Source organism: Telmatherina bonti (genome assembly GCF_933228915.1).
Source record: "Telmatherina bonti genome assembly, chromosome: 15".
NCBI lineage: Eukaryota > Metazoa > Chordata > Actinopteri > Atheriniformes > Telmatherinidae > Telmatherina > Telmatherina bonti.
The window spans coordinates 29,650,654-29,673,830 of record NC_136613.1 but is presented as its reverse complement, the minus strand read 5'-3'; the positions used below and the strand labels follow the sequence as shown (position 1 = coordinate 29,673,830).

General features: G+C 39.3%; 1 protein-coding gene across 1 annotated transcript in view; it reads right to left on the bottom strand.

Annotated features, from left to right (window-relative positions):
• cxcr2 (chemokine (C-X-C motif) receptor 2) overlaps nt 1-17,770 on the bottom strand; it is a gene marked incomplete at both ends in the record, with an annotated part of 35,646 nt that extends 17,876 nt beyond the window's left edge. The window contains 2 exons of the mRNA XM_079254766.1: nt 13,666-13,812; nt 17,735-17,770. Coding sequence (XP_079110892.1) covers nt 13,666-13,812; nt 17,735-17,770 — 183 coding nt within the window. The remainder of the gene's footprint in view (nt 1-13,665; nt 13,813-17,734) is intronic.
• Nucleotides 17,771-23,177: the final 5,407 nt, after the last annotated feature.

Below are 23,177 nucleotides of genomic sequence, written 5' to 3'. Positions count from 1 at the left end.
CATTGTTGAGATGATGTTGTCAGTGTTGCATGTTACACCAATTTCTTTGTCACTGCATAATAACTTGAGCATCGCCTTGCAAAACAAGACACCGCAACTCTGATTTCCAGTCTTCAGCACACACACACACACACACACACACACACACACACACACACACACACACACACACACACACACACACACACATACACAGTAAAAAAAAACACAGAGTTCTTAAATTAAAAAGCTAACCAACACAAGTGAATGTCTTGCGGTAACTTAACTATAACTGTAACTTAAGTCTAAAAATAAACATAAAATAAAGTTTTGAACCTCACAAGTTTAAAAAAAACAGAGGCACACATAGAAACTTATGCATGAAGACACTTAGGAGGCACAGGCATGCAGGCTGCTCGCTTCAGAAACAAATAACAGCTGGCTTTGTCAGAGCCTCGCGCTATTTCTTATGTAACTCCTAGTTCTCTGAGCACCTTAAGGTTGCCTGGCATGGCAGCAAATATCCTGCATTTTCACAAAAAAGTAGTAAGGAGTGTTATCACTGAGAAAAGTTTTCAGTTCCTAGTTGCACTGACATGTTTTCTTTGTTTGTTTGTCTTTTAAAGGGGACATTAAGCCAGAAGTAGGTTTAAGCCTATATGTGAACAAACTTGTCCAGTGGAAAGACCCACTGGAGCACATTTAAATGAAAATATTCTTGCCAACTTAGTTGGACTACTTGGACATGAGGTCAGACAGGAGTTGCCACAATAGCATGGTGCTGACGCTGCAGAGAAAGAGAAGTGGAGCAGACATCCTGTCAAACTAAAGCATTCACTTTAACCAAAGAGGAGCAGAGAGTGAACCACAGCCACAGCTGTTACAGAAAGAAAATCCTCTTATGGTGGAAGCAACCGTTTCATGAGATAGGCTGCTGAGAAAAACTTATGAGAAATAAGATGAAGTGTCACCAACTGGAGCATGATATCTGGGAGAAATGTGAGCAACACTGCTGTGTCAGCAGAGATTGGGGGTGTCTCCTCAAAAGATAAGGAGACAAAGGAGTGAGCTGCAAGACAAAACCAGCCAGCCAGAGAAGCAGCATAAAAGCCTGTTGTTGGCTTAGCCAGAGGAGGGAGGACACCAGCTGGAAGACTGAGGAGAGGGGTGGTGACTGGCCTCCCCTTCCCCTCTAAGGATTCATAAGAAGCATTGTTAAAGATAAGCACCACCTAATGACCTCTTATCCGTTTAAAATGGTTGTGACATTCAACATTTTATGCTAAAAATAGCTTAAAAAACTTTAGAAACCATCACGTGTAGATTTTTATGCAAGCTAAAAGCTGGGGTAATCTTGCTCAGAGATTTTTTTTATTTTACTCTGGGTGAAGTCGATCCTCATCCTGATAGTAGTCTGTACATTTTTAAATCACGAACAATAAGAAATATAGTTAGCCCCCTCAGTTTACTGTAAATCTGTAAAAACTCTGACCAATCAAAACGTTCAAACCAAATTAAAGTTGTTCAATTCTTATATTTTGTGATCTTCATCATGGCTGAGAAAATCCAGGAAGGATTCCCCCGACCCGGGTCGGTTTATTTGCCTCCTCCCGCTAAACAGCCGAGAAAGAGAAAATTGTTGATGGAAAAAGCTGCGAACTAGAAAAGCACTCAGAAATCCCCGCCACGGCATTTAAAAAATTCCTGGATCCAAACAGTGATCCGGATCATCACTAAAATTAAATCAGTTCTTCCTTTTCACATTTCCAACAACTTGCGAAAATTTAATTCAAATCTGTCCATAACTTTTTGAGTTATCTTGAACACAAACAGCTAAATGCCGGTAAAAACATAAGCTCCTTGGCGGAGGCAAGAAAAAAAACCTTGGATCATGCAAGGAACAAAACCAGAGGGGGAGGAGCCAAGACAGGGTGTTCCTTTCACATCTTGCTAGCTTCCCAACATTACCTACCCCAGCTTTAAGTTCCTACAACACTAAACCTAAGCAGCATTTCAGCTCCTAAATGATCCAACATGCATGAGATTTCATCTGACTGTCGAATAAAGTTTTCACATTGTTAATATTTTCCAAGTTGCACAGTGATGCTGTGTTTGATTGGGAGTGAAAACTCAACAACGAGGAGTTAAGTCCACTGAAAACAAAACACAGTCAAACTTTGGATGCTGCTTTTATGGCTCTTTGTACAGCCAAGTCTCGATCCTACCGTATAAAACCTAACAGCTGTTTTCTTTCCTGACTGAAGAGAACTGGGAAATTCTTCTGGAAGAAGACACAGCTGTTACAATAAATCTGTTACTGTGTTTGTATCAGCAACCACTGCCCCCACTTTTTTTTTTTATTTCCAGGCTTAAAACTTCTACATGCATAGATGGAAGAATGAGTGTTTCACTTGACAGAAAACCTTTGCGTTAGTCAGCTGATGAGTGTAAGTTTGCTCACAAAGTAATCATCTGCAAAGTTTAGTCGTTTACACTCAGTTCAGTGGGCCAAAACACCACATCCTCTCCTTGTGACTACACATGACGTAAGAAAAGAGCACTTTAAAATAGCTTTGATCTGATCAATTCATTTTGGAGTTTATCTCCTTAAAATCAAATAATATGTCCATGAATCAAAAACTTCTTAGAAATAATTAGATCAGAATGCTGCTGTACATCTGCTGCTGTTATTCTGTGAAATCTGTCATGGAGATGAGCAATATTTTGTGAGTCACACACACACAAAATTAAGCGTCATGTTCCCAGACGAAGTTACACCCCATCAAACATCCAGGATTTACAGCACTTTGGTCAGAAGCCTCACAAATCACAAGAAGATCCAGATAAACTCTGAAATATATATAGAGGGAGCTTAACAACAGTTTCTGCAGTTATACAGTTATTTATTATTAAAAATCCCAGGACTACACTGCTGTTTTTATTCATATTCTTCAGGTGAATAATAGTGTGAAGAGAAATAGTCAAAGCTGAGAAAAATTAATTAATGTACAAAAAAGATCATACATTCGACAAAAGTGTTTTTGCCTGTTTTAAAGAAAAGGTGATGCACACTGAGATTGAGAACAGCAACAACAACAAAAAACCACATCGGACCTGGTTTAAATTGAACTCGTTCAAATTTCCAGCTGTTTCTGACTGACCAGCGTCCTCCCAGTCTTGATGATACCCCACATATTTCTACAAATAAAAGTAATTTCCAAATATGTCTTCATTAAAGTTGGTCCTGTTATGGAAACTACGTCTTATGGCAAATTTGAACTATAAATAATTTGTCCTCTCCAGGATTCACTACACAACCTGTCTCATTAGTTTTATAGGGGCTAGAAGAAACATGTTTTTCTATTTGTTTACTTCAGATTTGCTTCAGTAATAAAAAAAAAATAAAAAAAATCCACTTAGGTTTATACAAAATTACAACCGGAAAGTTTGGAAACCATTAACGTAGTGTGGTTATATATTATGAAAAGTACAGAAATTATTCTTACAAAGCAGTCAAACAGATTCATGCGTTCACAAAACATTCAGACCAATGTGCTTTAACAAGAGTTTTAATTCCTCTTTCATTCAGATAAGATAAATCCGCTTTAAAGAGAATATAAATGATCAAGTTGACACCTAATTCTGAATGAAACTGACATCCAAACTTAACTTAATTCTAAAGAAAATGACTGGTTTGTTTCCATTTTAATGTATACGCTCTAAGTTAATGTCCTTCTTCACATGCTCATTATCTTGTCCTGTCCCAATGACGGGTATATATCATGTGGCCTTTCTTGCCTCCCGTCTCCTGTATTTTATCTCCTTCTTCTACTAAGCTGAGAAAAGTGAATTAGTATGCTCCTATTAAGCTATTGCTATAAATTATAATCAAACTTAGACAAAAAATGGCTTTTTTGGTCTAAGTTTTCCATGGCTGAAAAGACAAGTAGCAGGAAGTAGAGTTTGTTTATGTCCAGCACGTAAGTACGTCTGCTCTGTCCAATCAGAAACCTTCCCAAACCACCCATCTAATGCAGAATTAAGTAAAGATGAATAAACATGTTGTCCATGGAAACCTCAACTCGGAATTGCTATTTCCATCTAAACCCGAAGGAGAATACTTTAATTTGGAATTATTTAACTCTGAATAATTCATTCCAAGCTAAAAAACAAACAAACAAAAACATCTGGGAATCATAGCCATTTTATGCAAACTGAATGGAAAACAACCTAAACTAAGCAAAGTAAGCTGACACTAGAAGAATTTGGTGAACTCGACACTAGGACTATATTTGCTGGCCCATTTTTAAAAACTGCATTATCTGCAGACTAAGACTCTGAGACGGTGGTGTGACTTCATGATAGTTTGAGTTGATTCCTGATTGGTAAAGTGCTGTGTGGATCTGGTATAAAGAGTTCAGGCATCGCTGTAATTGAGCATAAAGCTTAAAGAACTATTAGACATCCGCTTCTGAAGCATTTGTTCATTTCACAATCTTTTCTTACACCCTAGAGAAAAAATGAACCCTTCCATTTTTCCTCTGTATTTAACATCTATTTCATTTGTCAAACAAAGTTGATCTTGCACATTTTGGGTGTGATGAAACAGGAAATTTCACATGACCTGCCAACTTATGACATTGCTGATGGGTTTAAATAATGGGATATGGGTCAGTAAAAAGCAAATAGCTAAATGATCACCAGAGGTTTCATCACACCTTCATATATTGTATGTGAAATGATCTGACCTCTGTTGGGTTCGTCTGAGCAAAACTAATAAATGAGTTCAATGTTCTAAAAACAGAATATCTGCTTCCATTATTCTTAGGTTTATTTGGAATACAACAGAAGGCTACAACAAAAGGAAAAAAGGCAGTTTGTAGTTTCAGTCTATCTTTATTTATATAGTTTTCATGAACTGTGTAGCTCAAAGAACAGTACGACATGATCTCATTGTTGCAGGGTAAAAAAAAGTGCAGCTTTGTGACTGAAGTACGGTGGAATCATAGGCGTTATCATCAGAATCACACTGGATAACATTACATCAGTATTAAAAAGAAATTATATCATTTTCTCTATTTGGCGTACAGCTGCTTTCCTAACTTGAATTTGAGCTCTGCAGCTGAGAAAATCTAATTACCCACGGACAATCTGAATTTCACTGAGATGTTATTTTTGTCCCTTTTCAGGCTGCATGCGCGCCAAAGGGAGTATATGCTCACTATTTCTTCTTACTGTGTGTGCCCAAGACTTTCAGCATGACTCAAAACTGGACAGACCGTCAGCAGGAACACTCAGATGACTGCGGTTGCAGGGCGTGTCACTGATGGACAGAGAGAAAACAGAGAACTGGATAACTTTTGGTGGCACAGTGTTGGAATAATCACCTCTGTGGGTTTTTAGAAGAGAAGACTTCTTCAACTAACATGGAGGAAGAAGTAGAAATCTCTGAATAGCTGGGTGTTCAGCTGGACAGCAAGCTTCACTGGAAATGCAGCATGATGCTCTTCAGTCAGAGGCTACTTCAGGTCCACTGCAGTGAAGGACCTGAACAGACTCTCTATAATGACATTTTTTCTACATTCTGTATGTATTGCATCTTATAGTTTCCCAAAAGCAAACCTGATGGGAGTCTAAAAAAGGATAGATTGTTTTCTTTTAGAAAAGTAGCTGCGATACTGGTTAGATGTCGTTCAGATGTGATGCAGTGCATTACACCTATAATAAAGAAGCAATCTCAGTCTTAAGCTTGTTACATCTTTCACGAGAAGTGAGAACTTTGTTCTCCGACAAAAAAGAAAAAAAAATCTTTTTAGTCTGGTGCATTTATACTCCACAAGGAGCTTCGTCTGCAACAGGGGAAGGATCACTGCGGGCGGCGATATCTGCTATTATGTGCAATGAAACCAGTTGTTTCATATTTTATGGGAAAGTTTGTCTGCGGCAGCGCAGGTTTTGCATACAAAATTCTCACGGCCTGATCAGCTGTTCATTTAAAACAATCCGTTTGACCTGCATCAGCAAAAATGCGGAAGCGGCTTTCCGCTTCATGCTTTTCTGTGTTGACCACGCCCACCTCTAAAGTCAAACCAATTACGCAATACTTCTCGGAGCCCAACAAGAAAAAGGTTCCCCCAGCTCGAAGTGTTGTCCACAAGAACAAAATTATGTCACTTTCTTCTCAGGACCTCAAGAACAAGATAAAAGTCCCCCTCGCTTCTGGTGGAGGATCTAGCAGGGCTAGTAGTGCCTTCTCACTGGTTGGTCTGATTGATCTGCGTTTACAGACTGGATTTCACTGAGTAGAGTCCATTTGGATTATTGTAAATACACATTAGCATGCAGTAAAATCAGACACCTACAGACTGCATAAACGTATTATTGCCTCATTATTTACATCTGTACAACTTATTTTTAGTCACGGCCAATCAATGAAATGGAATTTTGTCTTTTTCTTGTTTATCAGCAATCCTTTTGGAAAAAACTGCCGCCTACCAAGCAGCAGTTGTAACTTTATCATGATGTCCAGAAGGTTTGGTCTGCCTGAGTAAAATGCATTGTGAAAGCAATGCAAACCAAACCAAGGTGTGAAATTTTTCAGAATCCCCCCCATCGGAACAAGTCCCCCTGACTATCCTGGTGTATATGTGGTGTAACAAATTATTCATTCATTCATTTTCTGAAGTGCTTAATCCAATTCAGGGTCGCGGGGAAGCTGGAGCCTATCCCAGCTGGCTTTGGGCGACAGGCAGGGTACACCCTGGACAGCTCGCCAGTCCATCGCAGGGCCACACAGAGACAGACAACCACTCACGCTCACACTCACTCCTATGGGCAATTTCGAGTAACCAATTAACCTAACATGCATGTCTTTGGATGGTGGGAGGATGCTGGAGTACCCGGAGAGAACCCACGCATACACGGGGAGAACATGCAAACTCCACACAGAAATGTATCAAATTATGTTGTACTGAAATACCCCCAGCATTGTTTACTATCACTGATAATAAAGAAAAAATTAAATAAATCATGTTTAACAGTGAACATTAGAAAGTTAATATCCCTTTTTAATTGTATTTACATGAGTAGTAATTAGTGAGGAAAACTATTAAGAAAACAGTTACTGATGAAAATGTCTGTGGTTCTGTTCCAGCAGATTGATTGTTTCTTTTTAAAAGTTAATATGGTGGAAAAGTAGCTAATGATTGTGCAAAGGCATTATGACGTTTTGTTCAACAGGAATGCTTTTGTTTACCAGACAATAAAGATGTCGATGTACATCATTATTGGGATTACAGTAAAGGGGAACCAAAGGAGCTGTTCCTACACTAACACAGGCTCCATTCATTTGACTGCATGAGTGTAAATTTTCAGGTTTCCTTTTTATTGGTTCTGTTTGAATTTGAGCTGCCTGAAATAATTTTACAGTCAGTCAAACCTCCAGAGTGAACAATGTTTCCATCTAACCATGACAAACACTGGATTTCAGCGGTAGTAGTTCGGCTATATTTGCCTTTCAATGTCCTAAAAGGGTTTTTTAGCTGCTGTTTGGTGTCAAATTTGAGTGCTGCTGCTGATGATGTCGACATTCAATTTGGTAATAACAAACCCTTAAATATGTGTGCAATTTGGAGAAAATGTTGCCACTTTACCCCCCACACCCCCTATTTCTTTTCAGTCTAATAGAAAGGTATTTCACACAGCCGGCAGGACCTTCATCTAGAGGTATAATTTTGTCTCAGAAGGTTCAGACCCTAAGAACTCTGTCCATCTGTCGACATGCTCCAACATGAGTGTAAAAGAACAAAGCCAGACCCTCTATTAGCAGAATGTTTTTGTCACGCGTCACACAAAAGCCTCTCTGCAGGCTAGACAGACCATAAAGAAGTTTTAAACCATCATCTAGAAGTCTGATTGTCCCTGTTTGCATGGTCTAAACCTCATATTTGTTGTCAACTCTTTATCAGGGGATGTATTTAGTTCATTTTTCTTTTAAACTTTAACTTTAGAAATACACAGTTAGTCATTCTATTCAATCCTTAAGACAGCACAACAAGAATGACCATCTGCAGCAGGGTGGGGGTGGGAGTACCTTAAACACATGGATACATACAAATGTGTCCACATTCAAAGCAACAGAAGTATGATTAAGAGCTTTATTCAGTTTGAAGAACATTCACATTCATTGTGGTGGACCTAAGTTTGAGCAAATGTTAATTATTTCTCCTCAGTTTTGTACTTTTAACATTATATACACCCCCACCAACAAAAGCCAAGAAACCCATGTCCTTATCTACAATTGATGAGGTTTTCTAGCAACTTGCTTTACATGTCATTTACTGAGCTAAAAATTGGTATTTTTTGTTGTTCATTTGAAAATTTACATTGTTTTTGCATTTTCTAGCTGTACTAGACACCTAACACTCAGATATAAAAGTGTACGACTCCCCAACAGATGCTCACCTCAAGCCGTTCAAGCCTTGAGTCCAAAACACAAACCTTGTCTTATCATTGCCAGATTAATACAAGTGTGCATTTGTGACAAACTGAGGAGAAAGTTGGTTGTTGAACAATCTCAATGGAAAAAGTATGATAGGGTTCAATAGGTGTGTAGCCTATTAGCAACATTTTTTCCACAGTTTTGCACAATTACCATGGTTGACACAGACGACAGATATGCAGATGGCCCTTTTATCTGTCTCTTGTATTGTTTGTGTGTGTGTTTGTTTTGATTGGTAGAGTTTGCCAATCCGTCACTTGACACAGCAAACAGAGCAATACCACTAAAAACCATGAGACCATGGGACCATTGGAACGAGCAAACCAAAGGAGGAACAGAAAGATGAAGACGGCAGTGAGAACAGCAACTGTTGAGACGACAAAAGCTTTTGAGGAAAGGCCGTGTGAGTGTGTTTGGCGATTGCAAACAACTTTACTGTGGTGCATTCCAATACCAGCCACTTTCTGAAACGGATGTCAAAACCCAGAAGTAAACTGTGGAGTCAGCATGCCTACTAGTGGATGAACTGACCTAACAACAAAGGCATGTGAAAAACACATGGAAGTATGAACTGGAAGTGGCATATGGCAACACTCAATACTGGAGGTCACCACATGGTCCGAGAGGCACCCTTCAAAACTATCTAACATTGTTTACCTTTGATTTTGTCATGCCCTTGTTTGCATGAGTGCCACTGGCACTAAAATACTGCAACTCGTGCACATAACACATTATCTCACATCAATGTGAGCAGCCGTGCCAAATGAACACTAGGAACGCTTGGCAGCCATGATACGAGTGTGTGTGCCTTGTTAAAAGCAAGCATTTCCCAGCCCTACCTAAAACAGCTGTACCTGTTCCATACATGAGAGAGCTGAATCTGCCTTTTCTTTGGCATTTCTGCACGGTCCGCTTACTCCTCTTCCCACCCTCTGCTGTTGCGCCTTGAAACACAACAATGGCAGTCCAGGTAAGAGAGGACGTACTCAGGAAGATGTAAACAACTGAAAGCATTGGGCAGATGTAGAATAATGGCTTAATTGTCAGAACAAAAGGAAAATCAATAGACCAACTCTCATCAAAAGCCCCTTTCACAGCTTAGTTCTGGCATATGGCTGCAATGATGAGCCTCTCTCTAGGTCATCTTTGTCATTCACAAATGACCCAATCACACCCTTTCCCAACAAAGGGTTAGTGTCTAAGACAAACATGTTAAACAGAGGATGGAATAAGTAAATTCAGGCTGATTTCTGTTGTAGTCCGGAGAATGAGATGAAACATTTGCATTTAATTAGGTTTGCCTCTTAACACTATATTTCCATTTATGAAGAAACACAGTGGTGAGGATAAACCACAACATCCTGGGCTGTGTTGAATTACCAATTAAAGTGACAGATCATTTTGTATTTTCTTTGTTTGGTGTCGTGTGGCATCTCAAACCTGTGATTCAAGTGAATGCATGTGAAGTCAGTAACTTGTCATGTTCTTAAAGGAACTATTTCTTCACTGACAAACTTAACAGTAAATATTTGGCTTTTAATTGTAGTCATAGTTTTATTTGAGGGAATGATTCTGGTCACGAGGACAGTTAGTGATTCGTCCTGCCCACACGTTTATTCTCCCAGAAGTCTCGTTTCGGCCCAGAGAGATGGTGTAAGAAGAAGCTGTGAGATCTGCAAAACCTTTTTTTTTTTTATGACATCACCACTCAGACATGAGAGGGCAGGGCCAGATGGAATAAACACATGTCCATTACAAAATCCTACAAGCTACCCACAGGAGTGTAAAAACAACTCCTTGCCAAACGCATGCCTCACATTAGTCCTTCAACTGGACGTAGATTAACACCAAACAAAACCAAAAAGGGAAGAAAAGTTCAGTGGCCAGAACATAAAAACCCTGAACATGATGAATCTAAATTCAGATCATTCCACTCTGGTGATACTGAAGTTCAGCATTTACTTTCCACTCTTGTGGCTTGAAGGACACAAATCTTCTCCTCCTCTGCGGGCTCCTGCTCCTGCGGTGATTTATTGTCCCATTCTTCCTGTCATCCAGAGAAGAGGTGCTGTACATGCTGAATCAATGGTGATCGCAGCAGTTTTACTCAGCCCATAACTTCTGGTTGTCAAAGCTCACTCAGGACTTGTAGGTTTGGTTGCCAAGTCTTTAAAACATTTACAACTTTTTGGCACAGTCATGCTGACATCACCAGAGGAGTTGGCTGATGAAAAAACCTACAGGGGTGTTAACAGGGCGAACAAGAGCGTTTCTTCTTTTCTGTATTGTGGCATAGCTTTGATACGTAGTTAACTGGGAGACAAATGGAGTTTGGAAGTTTATATGGGTTAGGGTTAGACTTCTGAACCAGACGGAGAAAGCTTGAGTGCTAATTACAGTAGGTAGAGATACCTAAGAACATGGGAGTTGATACTCCCATACAATTTGCTTATCACTGGAGAAACATCAAGACTTTTTTTTGTAAACTTGAAAAGTATTTTCCTGAACTTTTGTCTTTTTGTTTTCTTTTTCTTTTTGGGTTCAGAAGACATATTCTAATTTTTATAGCTCAATCATTTATACAATATTTTTTATTGACTCCCAAGTTACAATGTTTCTCATATGAAGTTGCTTTAACACTGAAAATGGGAGGGGTGCTAGTAGCTGTACGAACAGTAGAAGCCATGATTAACAACTATCTTCCTGTGCTGTTAAAGGTTTCTTTTCCTCCTCTTTTTAGGGCACATTCACATCAGCCTTTCTGAGCAGAATCTTTGTCCATTTGCTCGTAAAGTTCGCTTTGTTTGATGAAACACAAATGTGCCAAATCAATTCTGATTCAAATCATGGAAACGGATTCGGTCCACCAACAAGACCAAATACAGGAAAGAGACAACAAAAAATGTCCTGTTCTGCATTTGGCACAGTGTTGCATTGTGGGTAAATGCACAGTAATTGCGTAAAGAGTCCTCTGCCTCGTCTGTTGTTTACACTGCACCAGTGTTGCAGTGTTTTTCTGCAGTATACTTGCATTAGACAAAAAAAAAAAAATTTTTTTTTAAAAAACCAACAAAAATTTTGTGATGTTTATGGAGGAAACAGAGTTTTTTTCTTCACATGGGTCTTGTCCTCTGTCCCAATCGGACCGAGTCCAGCGGACTAATGATGCGAATACACCCTTAATGGCCATCTTTTAAGATGTTTTCACATCAGCCCTTTTGATTAAAATCCTAGTTTGTTTACCTGGAAAGTCGAATAAACTAAATCTGGCCTACCTGCAAACATAGGTCTGCATCCGCTTCAAGTAAACTAAATGCCAGAAACACACACACGCACACACACACACACACACACACACACACACACACACAAAGGGTGGTGGATACAATGCAGGCCATTATTGGTAACACAGTACAAATAGAAGCACATGTAGGATGATAACCCAGGAAAAATGTCTGACGGTCAGATGCAGAAAAACAGCATATAACTGCTGATGGAAATGTGATCAAGCCAACACTGCTGGGATTTGATAAGGCTACTGTTTTGCTCTGATGTGGTGGAAACAAATGTTGTCTTGCAATAACTAATGGTTTAGTAAGCGTTTAGTAAGTTTTCTTCTTTGTCATAAGTTCAGTAAGTCTTGATGCAGCGTCATATTTGGCAAAGACAGAAACACATTATTCACAAGGTCCAGTTTATTGATTTGGGAAATGTACAAGAAAGATAGGGAAAGTGTTGCAATCTCCAGTCAGACTGAGACTATCAGGAGCATTCATCCACAGCCTTGAGTATATTCAATCTGAGGAATGACAGTTGCTTCTCTCGAACTTTAGGACATGTTGCTTCATGTACTGGTTGGACATGAAGTACAGCCTGATAATACCAGATAAACCCACATTAAGTAACATATAAGTGAGTGTAAAGGCCTTTGCTTTATACTCTGAATGGATTTTTTATTGACTGAAATAAAGGCAAAAAGTAGGAACTTTGATCTTCTTTTTCAGGCCTACTCTCCCCAATAGATAGTTTTTTTTTTGTTGTTTTTTTTTTTAAAAAGAGCCCAAAAGATATTTTGTGCATTTAGATTTGTCCTCCAAACAAAAAACAACCAGCCAACCAAACAACTTATCATATGCAGTTATATTTGAGACATGTTGTCTGGAAGTTATCCTTGAACAAGATATATGAATACAATTGTGTGTTCAAATACACAAACAAGTATGAAGTTATATGGAATATAATTAATATCTTCTCTTTGTTAATGTCTTCTGATCTTCAAGTAACCTTCATATCACCATAAACAAAATAAAATTCTTTATTACTGCTGTAGTGAAACTTTTCCTGGCAGCCAACTATCATCCATTTTGATTAACAATAATTTCTCCCATTTTTGCTGTTTGACCAAAAAACAAACAAACAAAAAAAAAAAAACATTTAATTTATAGTGGCCTCTTAATAGATTTTTCATTTGGCTTATGATGGTTTTTTAATTTATTTTTTAAAATTCTAAATGGAGAAAAAGAAAATTTAAATCAATATATGCTTTTTCCTGTTTTTATTTTTTGGTACAACTAGTTATAATATCTGTTGAAAAGTTCATCTTGTTGTATAGTAATATCACCTATTTAGCCAAATATAATGGAGATACTCTATATCAAATCCTTAAAATACTGCTATAACACCAGGAGGACTTTGTATGATTTCAAAATGGATTCTTTGAATTAGAAACACTGCAAACTGGAAAAGACATCAACTTGAGCTAAACCAGTACAGGTAATGTTACTAACACATTCCTTAAGCTCGTTATTCATTAATTCATTATCCTAACCGCTTAGTCCAACAAAGGGTTGGGTGGAAGCTGGAGCCTAACCCAGCCGTCTTCAGGCGAAAGCCAGGGTACACCCTTGACAGCTCGCCAGTCCATCGCAGGGCCTCAGTAGGGTTAACAAAATAAAATTCTCCATTGTAATTATGAAGATTAAAGTAATCATTGACTCTTGAAGTTGCATGTAAAGTGTCGCAACTGTTGCAGTCATGTCGGTATGAAATAGCTTCAGCAGTTCAAACCGCAGCATCGAGCCACCTGTTTTGTTAAGGAGACACAGAGAAGCTGTTGTTTCAGTAGAGAAACCTGGGACAGATAATCATCTCTGGGTCCCGCCGTCATGACACCCAGCCCCCGTTACCCCAACCACCACCATCTGCTCCGGGGGTAGGGCCATCGGTTTCCATGGCAACTCTGTACCCCTCCTCCCTATAAGATACGGCTCCTTTTGTGTGTCCCACGTGCAGTCTGTTCCAACTGTAACCCTACGGTGGGGTGTTGGGGTTACCTACATGACACAAACATGGGGGTTTTATGACAGGATCTGTATTTTAGGACCTTTGACACAGATGTTACAGACGAGAGGTGTTTCACAATCCTGAGAACTGGTTGGCTGTGGGAAAAACACCAAAAAGAGAAAAAAATCAGAAGGAACCTCACTAAAGAGATTATTAGTTTCCCTTCCCCCAATGAAAAAGAAGGTGACCTTGCAAATTAAGCACCAACCCCCTTTTTAGCCAGTGCCTAGTCATCCCATATCCCCCGACAGATTGTTCCACAAGTGAGAAGATGAGCAGGAAGTAGAAGCTGTAAACAGATCATCAAATAAGAATACAAAAGGTTCAGGCTCTGCACAAAGAAGTTTCTTTGAAGTAATTCCAGCTGAAAGTTATAATGTTAGAGCCATCACTGCAGTGCAGGAATAAAAAGCCGTCTCTCTTATTCTGTTGTGTAAAGAAACAATACAAAGATATGAGACATTGTGTGCAAAATCATTGCTTTCGGTTTTAAAGGGTCAAAAAGTACAGACCTCCACTTTTTGTGGTCAAAAAGTAATTAGTGTAATTACAGCATGGTGCTGCAATTATACTAACTTTTATTGGCATGTCAGTGACACCTACGACTAATTTTTCTATATGGTCCTGTGGGCATCATTAAGAGCACAGGCTTGCATGTACATAGTTTTAAAATGCAGGCATATATGAGTTTTTCTTAAAGCCTTTTGAAGTGATAAATCCAATCCCCCTGAGTTTGATATATTGTCGGGTTAGGTTAAAGAGACTTTCTTTGATCTGAGGCAGAACCTTACACTGCACACAGACTCCAAAACAACACACAGATGGAACACATTACTTTTGTTGGCAGGAAACTCCACCATCCCTGTTGGACTGTGAATTAATACACTGCAGTTAAGAGTATGTTTACTGCTGAATTTAACTCATCTGTATTTAGTAAATAATTACTCCGGATCCCACAGGTGTGTGTAGATCTGACGCCTGAACATTTATTTAGTAGATTTGATGTGGTTCGTGATTATAAAATTAGGATAAAATGCCAAGAAGAAGGATAATATTTAGAAATATCCAGTTTTTAATTCTCCCTGCATGCAGGCAAGAGGTATTATTATGTCCATTAACCAAGGGTGTTCCCCAGGAATTGGTACTGGAGATACTCCAATTCATAGGATTTGCTAACAATCTCTTTAAAAATGTCTTCAATGTGAATTTCCACATTTTTGCTAATATTGTGGTATGATTTATACCTAGGGCTGCACAGTGGAATAGTGGTTAGCACTGCACACAAAAATAGAGGTACCAGCTTGTACCTAAAAAGGTACAAATGCTTGTCGCTGGGGTTGTACTCTTTTGAGAGACATTTCTGTACCCTTCAGTTCTGCTCTATTTTTGTACCATATCAAGTTCAACCTAACCTTATCAAGTTATGATTTTTATGTTTTCCTAAGCATTAGGCCTGGTCCATTCCACTTAGCAATATTATCTTATCTTTAATCTAGAAATAATCTTCAAAAACTCAAAATACTGACCAGCCATTCACTTAGTTTGCAGCATCTGACCAGTATTGTACTTTTGAGAGAGCATTTCCTTAAAATGTACCTATAGGTACAGAAATGTCCTTATCTTGTACCTCTATTTTTGAGAGTGTGTGACTTCACAGCAAGATCACTGGTTGATTCCTGGGCTGGGGCAAGGCAGTGGTCTTTCTGTGTGGAGTTTGCATGATCTCTCTATGTATGCGTGGGTTCTCTCCTGGTACACCAGCTTCCTCCCATGGTCCAAAGATATGTGCGTTAGGTAATTGGTTACTCTAAATTGCCCATAAGAGTGAGTGTGAGCATGAGTGGTTGTTTGTCTCTGTGTGGCCCTGCGATGGACTGGCGCGCTGTCCAGGGTGTACCCTGCCTTTCGCCCAAAGACTACTGGGATAGGCTCCAGCTTCCCTCCGACCCCTCATCGGATTAAGAGGTTAGAATAATGATTGAATTATTTTTGCAGGAAGACAGATAGATCTAATTTATTTCCTGTTTTATTATCTGTCCACATACAAAGCATCTTGTCACTTCTGTCTTTTCTATATTATGACGACCCCACAACAGTTTTGTCTTTGTTTATCTGTTTTACTTTCTGTTGCGTGTTTGCAGGTGCCTTCCAAATCAGTGGCATGAACTAGACCTGGTCCCGGTGTGCTCTGCCACCCTTTAAGAGCTCCACCGAGTCTAAGCTCAGGGTGTCCATGAGGCTTGAGCTGGGAGATCACCCTGGGTTTGTGCAGGTGTGGCACTTCGGTTTTGCTTTAGTTTAGGTTGCTTTGTTGGTCTTGTTTTGGAGAAGTTTCTATTTTACCTATGTTTCTTTAATAAAGTTTACTTTTGTAACAAAAACAACTTTGTGCCTCCCTCCCTTTTTGGTTGCAGTCTTTGAACCAGGCCGGAACAATGTTTTCAGGTAAAAAGATAAAAACAATAACCCTCAATACGAACAGGAAACAAAAGAAAATGTGCCAACATGCAGTAGCAGGAAAGTAAAGCCTTTACATTTAGTAACAACTAATGCACAGGCCATGGGTGAGATGTTCAGCAAAGTATTTAAAATTGAATAAAGTCATTTTTATTTAATTTCATTTCAAAGAACAAATGTTTTAAAGCTACATCATTATGTACGAACATACTCTGAAAGAGAATGGACAGGAAAATATAGATAAAGGTATTTTAGGTCATGTAAACTGAGCTAGGTGTGTTAAAAGTGAAGACATGATCTCTTTTATGTCCAAATATATTTAAAGGACTAGAAAAGCTCTTCGAGAGCACAAACATCCGCCAAGCACAATGTTCAAGAATCCTTTAAAAAAAATTCCTGGCTCCAAACGGTGATCCGGATCACCACCAAAATTAATACAGTTCTTCTTTTTCACATTTCCAACAAGTCCCTAAAATTGAAAAAAAAAAAATGCGTGCATAACTTTTTAAGTTATCTTGAACACAAACACACAGGTAAACACGGTGAAAACATAACGTCTTTGGCGGAGAAATACTGAAGTCGAAACTTTTTAATTTCAGAATTTCAGAATTATTTTTTCTTTTTAAATACTAAATCATGTATTTTATAAATATCTTTAGGTCATTATAAGACTGTAATATTGTCATCTTTGCAATACGCTCTGAATACTTTCCTCCATCAAACACTTTGAAGTTTTGTATCAGTTTTGCGCTTCGTTTGGAAGGCATTTTTATCCACCTACAGACTCGATCCCAGACACGAAGCTACTGTCATTGAATTCCCGTCTTGTGTGCCTGAACTATAAACCTGGATCCAGAAACTTGTTCCTTCTCTCCATCCAAAAACAAAAGACTTGTACTGACTGTACGTGCTGTTCCCGCTGTGTTGAATACCTGTAGGGCCATAAACACTTTCTTAACAGGTGTTGATGGATGAGTTTGACAAAACAGGAAACTATAAACTAGAACAGCAGTTCTCAACCTCTTTGCAACACGGTAGCCCTTGTAAAATATCTTTTAAGCCAAGTACCCCCTAACCACTGCAAAGTACTTTTGGGTTAAGAAAAAAAAACATGAAATACAGCCATTCCTCATTTGTGTTTGGTTTATTAAACTTCAACCGTGCAAAACAATTGCTATTGTTTTTCACATCTGTACAATGCTTGAACCAGGACTCTATAGTTTGCGTTGTCAAGGCAACAGTGACTGACGGATAGGATTTGGCTCGTAATGGGTCGGATGTGGGATTTTGGGAGGAATGAAATTGTGTAAGTCTAATTGTAAATTCAGTTTTTGAATGTACACTAACATTTATTGATATATATTAAATATTTATATAATATTTATGTTATTTTCTTTTAAAGATGTTTTAAAGAAAACATAAGAAGGTGTATATTTTTTTTAAAAATTCACGTACCCCTTGGAATGCCTTCATTTCATCAAATGGGGGCATTACGCATGCCCCCATTTGAGAAACAGTGAACTAGAGGAAGCATCTGGGTTAGTATGTTTTGTTTCTTCAGTTTTTATGTTCATGGTTCTGAAGCTTCTTTACCTTCTTTATGTCCAAATCAGCTTAAATTGTTATCACTTCTCACTTAGCTGCTTTCCATTTTGGCCAGAACACTTCAGCCGGTCAGATTTTTGATTGTTTGTTTTCTTCTTTGTCTAACATTTATTTCCAGGGAAAAATACTTGAGATTGAAAGGATCATTTCAATGAACTTTCAAGGGAAAACAATTTGCCCACAGCCCTGCCACAGCTGCTAATTCTTCTAAAGTAATCTTGTATGGCTGCCAAGATAGCCTTGTGCTAATGCCATTTAATACAATGCGTCACGCCCTTGTGCATTTCCTTGGGTGGGTTGGCATGGAGACCGTCTCAAAAATGCAAGAGAAAAAATTAAAACCAGTGAGAGCATGCAGGAAGCATCCTGCAAATGTGCCCCCGTGCGGTGCATATACTTTGCAAAGGTGGCATTGATAAAGACGAAAAATAAACTCCTACACGTAAGAAATCTAGAACAGCATGAAAAAAAAAGCCATTTAAATGGTAGCCAAAGAGACACAGTCTGAGGTTGAGTCATGCTGAAAAAGACTCTTTTTTTTTATTTTTTTTTTTATCATTATGGGTCTTGACTATTTCTGTTCCTTCTGCTGTCAAAGAGCTGACCACAGCTGTATAAAGGGGAACGTTATGGCTTTCCTCTCTGTCGTTGCACAAGCAGTTGGGCACAACAGCCTGACTTCTTCACCAGACGTGCGTTTGTGGCAAGAGGAAAGATAACAAGGGGTGATTTACTGGTCAGGTTCTTATGCAAAGTTCTTTCACCTCTTCTGCTGCATGATCTTGCAACATTTTCTTGGAGCTGAGATTTTTTTTTTCTGTTTTTGTTACATGGTTAGAGAAGAAAATATTACTCAGAAACTGGGCAAACAGTGGCAAACAAGCATGCTGAGACTATATCCACCCCTTAGTGGATGACTAATAAAATAGTATTAATGTTTTTAAAGGCTATACAGCAACACCAAAAGTAGGAAGTTAAGCTTCTTCCTTTTGAGTAAATATCGACTGCTTGAGAAGGCAGCACAGCACAGAAACTTTAAGGTTGTCATTTAACTTTTCTGGAAATCACATTATGTAGATAGCAATTTTTGTCTGTTGGAATGAGTATGATTTCACCACTGCTTAAATGACACTAAACAAAATCATTGTCGTCTTAGTTTTTTTAACACTAAAAAGTCTTATTTTGCTTGGAACTTTAAGGGCGTGTCCTTTTGATTGACAGGTACCAATCTCCGGCTTCAAGTAAGAAGAACGTAGAACAACTGCGGTTTTTAGCCGGTTAACAACGTGACTTAGCTTTAGCCCGCTAACCTCTGTTAGCTGGTTAGCTCCTGTTATCTCTGGGTTAGCTCGGTTAGCTTTTAGCTACAGAAAGCTCGGAGTTCACTCGATGTCAATCATGACGCTCACTGCTCCCCTCTCAGCTCCACCTCTTTGCCCATATTTGTATTTTCCGGGCGAGACGACGCGCATGACGCTGCCAACATGGCGATGGTACAAACCGCCCACCGGGCTTCAATTCAGCTCTTCAGAAACCTATGGGTCACGTCACAGAGGCTCCGTCCATCTCTTTATATACAGTCTATGGTAAATACATAGCAATGGCATTAAGAGTCCTCTGCATCGTCTGTTGTTCATACTGCGCCCAATATTTCAGTGTATTTCTGCAGTATATTTTCATAAGACAAAAAAAACCCCCCAAAAAACAACAAAAACAGCAATAAGTTGATCTCCATGTTTATAGAAGGAACACATGGTACTTCTTCTTCTCCCAGGTTTTGTTCTCTCTTTTGCTAAATACTAGTGCAGCACCACCTTTGGTGAGAATGGGGATATATTATTCTAATGGTTTGGCTCGTTTGACTAAAGTGCAGTCTGAACCTGATCTCGATCTGCATAGATACACCCACTTACAACTGAGCTGAGTCCCCAGTCGTACCAAGTCTAGTGGACTATACTGAAGTTAATGCACCCTAAGATTAAAAGGGTTCACTTCAATGACTCGGTTGGGATGAAAAAGATTTTTCCCTTTCAAAGTAAGTAGAATGAAGTCGCTTTTGCTCTAATGGAGATTAGTAGGAGAATTCAGTTAAAAATCCTGATTAGTTTGATTATGTGGGGGATTCTGAAATATTTCGCACCCTCCTTTGATTTGGTTTGCTTTCAGTCTGAGACTTCACTCAAGCAGAACAAACTGCCTCAACCACGTTACACAGACACAACTGTTTGCTGATGGTGGTGTTCCAGAAATCACCATAGAGCAGAATCCTTTTAACTCTTATAAGCCCAACCCACAAAAAATGGCAATTAAAGTGTAATCTTAGTTTTTATATTATGCCCTTATTTGGCCCTTTAACAAAATACATGGATATTTACCATTTATTACCATGTGATACATTCAAAAATTATCTTAGTGTAGTCTATTGCTTATTGGTGTGTGTGTGTGTGTGTGGGGGGGGGGGGGGGGGGGGGCAGTAGACCGATATCATATTGCGTTCAACAGGATTTTAAGCAAAGTTTTTACCATAAAGTGACGGAAAGTGTCTAAGAAAGTGTAAATATGTCAAATATGTCACATTGGACTCTATAGGGATAAGGTGGACCAAACTGGTCCAGTGTGACTATTCCTTGGAGTTGTTTAATCATGTTAACATAACTATTGTCAATAGTTTAACTTGAGGCTAAGGGCTTGTTTATGGTACCATGTTGAACACGTATACAGACAGTCTTCTGTCCCTTGTGTTTACTCATCCATTTCTGTCTGTCCACAGAGTGGATCTGCACTTAGACGTGGCAAACGGTGCAGTACCCCCAAGACGTGGCAAACGGTGCAGTACCCCCAAAAACCTTGGGGGCAGTGTTGCATGTTAATGCTCACATTCAAGTGGAAGTATAAAGAAGAAGAATACATAAACGTCTGCACAAACCACTGCTGGCTACTGCACTGCTTCTTTTTTCTCTCTGAGAATGTGTACTTTGATCAACTCCACTGTTGCCATGTTTGCTATTTTTTTAGACTTAGTCTGAACTCAGTTGAACTTTGCATTGCCCTGTGGGGGATGCATTACAAACCAATGCCAACGGAAAGGACACTTGGAGTGTTTGGGCAGTGAAACTTTATTATGCTGTGGCAAATGATGTTGCTGTGAAAACAATAGCATCTTCCTTGTGCTTCTGAAAATCCCTTAGCTCTTATGACATGTTTACCTCTTCGGTATAGATATGATTTATATGAATACCTATTTGGATTGAAAAATGGCCATTTTTGCCAAAATGTGAAAAGTTTGAACACACAATGTGTGGAAAAGGAGCATAAATAAGGCCTTTAGGTGTAAATGTGTTATGAATCTCCTTGTGATAGCTGAAAGGATTGTAAGCAGGAAACTCAATCTATGCTGGATACTATGACCCGGAAAACTGGCACCTTTAACAGAAGCATATTTTTGTAATGTTTCTGCATTTGAAGGTACTTTCAGCTGAGCAGAGGGTGATCAGCAGGGATGGAGAGCAGCAATAACAGTTGAAAAGTTATACTTCAAAATGCCTAAAGATCTGATTCAATGTACTTTATGTATAGCACCCATGGAAATGAAGTAATCTCAAGGGACAGCAAGAAAGTAAACAAATTAAACTCCAGTCCAGTTTGACATAGTTTAATTTAAGTCAGATATAATCCAGGTTATCATTACTCACCTATATTTATACAGCTGCAATTAATGATTAGCTTACAAGCTTTGATTCAGCCTTCAAACCCAGATGGCAGATTCAAGCCGTATCATTGTTTGTTATAAAAAGTCTGTCTAACTTTACCATGTGGCCTGTCCTGAAGCAACACCACATTGTGTTTACCACACAGAGAGCTCCAAAGTAGAAACAGTGAAAATCCTCCATGGCTTTAACAGAATGATACAGTACATTAACAGTGAGAACAACCCAACCTTGATATGTGCTGATAAACAGCTTTCACAGAAACATACAGGAAAAGAGCTAACTTCTGCTCATGGTCTGATGGAGCTGGAAGGCTGGGCTGCTCCATTTCCAGATTATCTTTCTCTGTCATTTGAACTGTGGTTTACCAGGGCACCCCACATTACACCCTATGAATAAAAGCATGCTTGTGGTTCACAATAGAGCTTGGGCTGCACCCTCGGAAGGGGGAAGGGCAAAGCATTCCTCCACTGACCTCCTGTTTGCAGCAGATATTAAACAATAACTGCTCCTTTCTGTGTGCTTTCATCAAAGACAGCAAACCCTGATCAAAATGATGAGACAGTGCTCAACTGCTTCCATTGCTGTACATTAACAAGGAATGTGTGCTTATTAGTGAACGTGCTTTGTGTGGATTGATATCTGGAGAGTCGAAAAAGCCATGGAGACAGGCATCTCAAGATATCCGGGAAGGACAATGTGATCATTCAGTTTGAGCGACTCCTTGGTGAAACTGATGCTGACTGGATGCCTGCAATATTTAATCTTTGTGACTGCATGAACCAAATTTAAGTCACCTCCAGGGAAAGTGCAGCATCAGCCAGATGGAAATTCAGTCTCTCTTCAAGGAAGTCACCCGTTTGATTGAATGCATCGCTAAATTCACAGCACAAATGCTACCATACACCCCAGAATGAATCCATACATTGCTGATTTAGTGGGACTAAAATCTTGGGTTCAAATTGCAGTTAAAGCTGCTTTGCAGATTCTGCTCAGTGGAGGATGCAGGTTCAGAGCATCAAAGGGGAGGCTCAGGAAACCCATATGTTGTTTTTACCAAGGAAAGTGTGACATGAAGGGTCTTAGCAACAACTTCCGAACATCTGCATCAGCAGGAAGGGGAGCAGCGTTTATCAGTTTGTTACTTCTCACATCCTCCAAACAAACAAAGCCAGGACATCAGGCGGCTGCTTTGTTCTCCTGTTGCTCCTGTTTGTATGAAAGCAGTTTGGGCAGGTGGAGATAACACATTGCAGGTTTTAACATGCAGCAGCATTAATAGAAATGTATGGCAGGGAATAACAAGATTAAACTGTAATCTACTTTAAGTGCCAAACACTTGGCATTTTTCTCCATTCACTGTTTTCTGGCAGCTTCTGCGGGACACAGATGAGTTCTTTCAGCCTATAAACTTAATAGCTGTCTCCACAACGAAGGAAAGATTGCATCATAAGGACTCTTTGCTGGCAGTAGATGGTCTGCGCAGACAGGGGGGTGGGGTGCGCGGCTGAAACTGGGAGGAGAAAAGCGGGGATTTGGGAATATTCTTTGTCCTCACTCAGCAGTTCAGCTCACACAACTGGAGA